The sequence below is a fragment of the Atta colombica genome, unplaced genomic scaffold, assembly GCF_001594045.1.
Source record: "Atta colombica isolate Treedump-2 unplaced genomic scaffold, Acol1.0 scaffold141, whole genome shotgun sequence".
NCBI classification, from domain to species: domain Eukaryota; kingdom Metazoa; phylum Arthropoda; class Insecta; order Hymenoptera; family Formicidae; genus Atta; species Atta colombica.
The window spans coordinates 1,354,061-1,357,816 of record NW_017259230.1 but is presented as its reverse complement, the minus strand read 5'-3'; the positions used below and the strand labels follow the sequence as shown (position 1 = coordinate 1,357,816).

At 25.7% G+C, this 3,756-nt stretch overlaps 1 protein-coding gene across 1 annotated transcript in view; it reads right to left on the bottom strand.

Annotated features, from left to right (window-relative positions):
- Nucleotides 1-2,804: 2,804 nt before the first annotated feature.
- Nucleotides 2,805-3,756, bottom strand: part of LOC108684911 (Golgi phosphoprotein 3 homolog sauron) — a 4,277-nt gene continuing 3,325 nt past the window's right edge. The window contains exon 4 of the mRNA XM_018189454.1: nucleotides 2,805-3,294. Within this exon, the coding sequence (XP_018044943.1) occupies nucleotides 3,046-3,294 (249 nt within the window). The 3' untranslated portion in view covers nucleotides 2,805-3,045. The remainder of the gene's footprint in view (nucleotides 3,295-3,756) is intronic.

The following is a 3,756-nucleotide window of genomic DNA, read 5'->3' as shown; positions in this document are numbered from 1 at the left end:
AATAGATTTCGAAAGAGATTAAAAATCTCGTACATAGCATCAGTTGCAAATATTTATTTATCATTATTATGCGATATAAAACATTTACTTCATAATTAAGTAAAACTTATTTAACTGTACTCGATTTTTCGTATCAAAGTATCATGAAAAAGATAGATATTTTACCAAGTGGCAATAAAGATCTCCCATCAATGGATTTTAAGATTAAATGTAATAAAAAAATCTATGTGTATATTAGAATATTCAAAACTTTGAATAAAATTGCTTTAATTATTTGTAAATATATTCATTATATTATAAAGGCTATTGTAATCATAGTAATTATAATCACTACAATAAAAGTGAAGTAATAATAATTATATATATTACAATACATTTTAATAAACAATTTAAATTTATTAGAATTTAAGTATTATTGTCGTTACAAGTAAACTAGATTTATATGCTAACATATGCTTGTCCAGCAAGCACTTTTAGATGGAACAGTATTTTATTATTATAACATTAAACAATTTCTCTATTAAACAATTTTTAATATCCATAAATAAAGAATGTGTATGTATAATACTTTTACGTACGAGTATTACTTTTATATCCAAATCCACATAAATGACACAAAATAATCATTAGATTATACTTATTAAATTCGAATAATCGTAAAAATTGGATTTAAGTTATAATTTTAAAATAAATTCTAAAATAATATTATATGTAAAATAATGATTATAAAGTTACTTAATATCTCACTATATTATCCAGTAAGCTAATATCTTTCTATTCATGTTCAATCCAACAAAATGCACCCTACAAAATTTATTTGAAAAGTGAGTGCAGATCATAAAAATATTTGAAAAAATATTAGCTAAAAATTAATTTTGATTATTATTCTGAACAATTACTATTTATTCTCCTATTCATTTTCAATAAAGAACTAAAACTAAAAAACTAAAATTTAAAAAAAGTATAATTTTTTAATAAAATGCATTCTTTGTTCTTAACTGATTAACATTTACTTCCAAATATTGTATTCTTAATATCTATACATTTTATATGCATCTTTCTCTACATGATATATCAGTAATCAAGAAAATAAGTGAATAAACAGAAATAATTGCATTTATATTACAATAATTTTTTGATAACTACAAGTAGTTTGATACATATGCTGTTCTTACAATATACGTATCCTATATATGTTTCTAACTTTTCGTACACCGCATGTAACCAGATAGAATTTGAATTAATCTGAATTAAAAAATCCTCACCATTTTTGCAATTTTTTTTAATTACCCAAGCAAAATGTCTAAAACCTATACAACTTTAAGGCAACTTTAAAATATCTTTGAAATATCTTTAAGATTCCATAAAGAATTCTGTTCATAAAGATCTTAAAATTGTCTTATGCATTTATTTTATTTGCTCATTTCACAATCTTTAGAAAATATCTCGTTAAATATTGCAAAAATTACAAAATGATAGAGAGTGAGTTTTCAATTCAGTTTAGTCCGCTCTAGCTTCCCACAAATGGTGTGCCAAACATTTGAGACACTCTGTGTGTGTTCTGCCCACTAGAATCTAATAATGTTCAATAGCAGATTATTAAAATTTATTAATGAACTCTAAGAAATTATTTTCACAATATTAAACAATTATTTATAAAAATATGTTTCGAAACAACGGTAAAATAATTCAAATAATGTTTTTAAAATACCCTTGGCATAGGACATTACACATCATTTATTTTTATGAATATTAAAAAATACTCCAGATACATTCCTTTTTAAATTCATTTTTATTTGTTCTTTTTGAACAAATCAAATTGAATTTAAATAAAAAAAAATTTTTTTATTAAAAAATAAGGAATTTTGGCCACACATGCTTCTCTGGCATAATTAATTATTTCACAAAGTTATATTTAATAATCTCAGGACAAACAGCTTGTAATATTGTATATGGACTAATGTAGACGGTTCAACTATCAATTACAATCACTTATCTGAAAAATATTTTGATAACAGAAAATATCTATAACCAATAATACATTCATCATTCTATTTAAAATCTGAGTACTTTACTGCCACATGGTAATACTATCAGTTTGTTTATATATACCAGAAGACATTGCAATAATATAATAATCTCTCTGAAAAACATTGATATAGAGTAGTTGTGCAGAGAATTTCTTACAAAATTTGACAGTTAAATAATTATCAGAAATGTAGCACTTCGCGTAATGTCGCACGAGGTCAGCCATGTTATAAAATCATATTTATTAATATTATCTACATAATAAATGAAATAATTAACGACATTAAAAATATATCTAAAATTCTTTTCTAGAGAAAGATTTTAAATGCATGTATAGATTGATTAAACTTAAAAAGGAACGCGATTTGATCTAAATGATTCGCGGATATAACGCGAAACTCTATATAACATAAAGAAAGAGGCACATGTATATACTATATATTAAAAGTTAAGATTTAAAGGAATATCTGTACATACTTGTATATTTCACAAAATTATGACTAAAAACATATAATCCAGATTTCTTCAATATCACCACGCTCAATATCCATTTTGAGGCACCCCGCATAGTGTCTTGCGTCTTGTATAATATTATGTTTACAAAGATACATTCATAAACACAATGGATGAGCAAGAAATATTGAAGTTGAACGCAATGTAATCATTCCTTCCCAAATAAAATAGTACTATCCAGCACAAGGCATACACTCACGCTTCTTATTATTTTATAATATTGAGATACGAATATTCATTATATTCAGCTATCAAATATGTATTAAATAACAATAACGAAAATGAATCAGTTAAAAAATTTTCTATATAGTTGAATATGGATTTGGTCTGAATTATGTAACAAGAATTATATCTATTTGACATAATAATTGGCAACTAAAGATATGCAAAATCATTAAGTTCATTATTCACATTAGTATAAGAATAATAGTATTGTATAATACATAATAGAATTTAATAGTAGAAAACTATTCCGCGTCCACGAAATTTGAGAGTTAGTAACTGTTACTTGGTGAATGCAGCAAATACAGCCCAAAGTACCGGATTCGCGTTACGTTTAGCAGATTCCATCTCAAAATCGAGATCTAATAATGTCCGTACTCTTCGCATCGCTACTTCATAATCGTCGTCCGACAATGGCGCAAATGCATTTTCTAATACGTCAGCTGCATGAGCTAAAATAACTAATGCCAATGTTCGTCTATCCATACGAGCGGCATCATTTACCCAACGACCTAATACAGCTTCTTGGATCTGGAAGACAGAAAGTAACATATGCCATTGTTCTATTCATGGATTATATAACTCAATTTAACATTATATATTCTTTTGTGTAAAATGTAGAACGCATTTTTTATCCTTGCCTATTGTTTTCATTTTTATACGTTTATACTTAAATATTCCTTTTATACTCTTTATTTTTTATTCTAAGAACAATGTAAGTAGCACTTTTAGCACAATTAATAAGAAATATAGAAATAACTAACGTTACAGATTTAATTGTAAATTAAATTTTCAATTAACAACATGAAGTATAATTTGATACAGATCTTTTTGAAACGTATTATTTTTCTATTAGGTATAAGTTAAATACGTAATAAGCACTGCAAAGAAGATAACTATAAAGTGTGTGTGTGTGTGTGTGTGTGTGTGTGTGTGTGTGTGTGTGTGTGTGTGTGTGTGTGTGTGTGTGTGTGTGTGTGAGTGCGGGTGTGT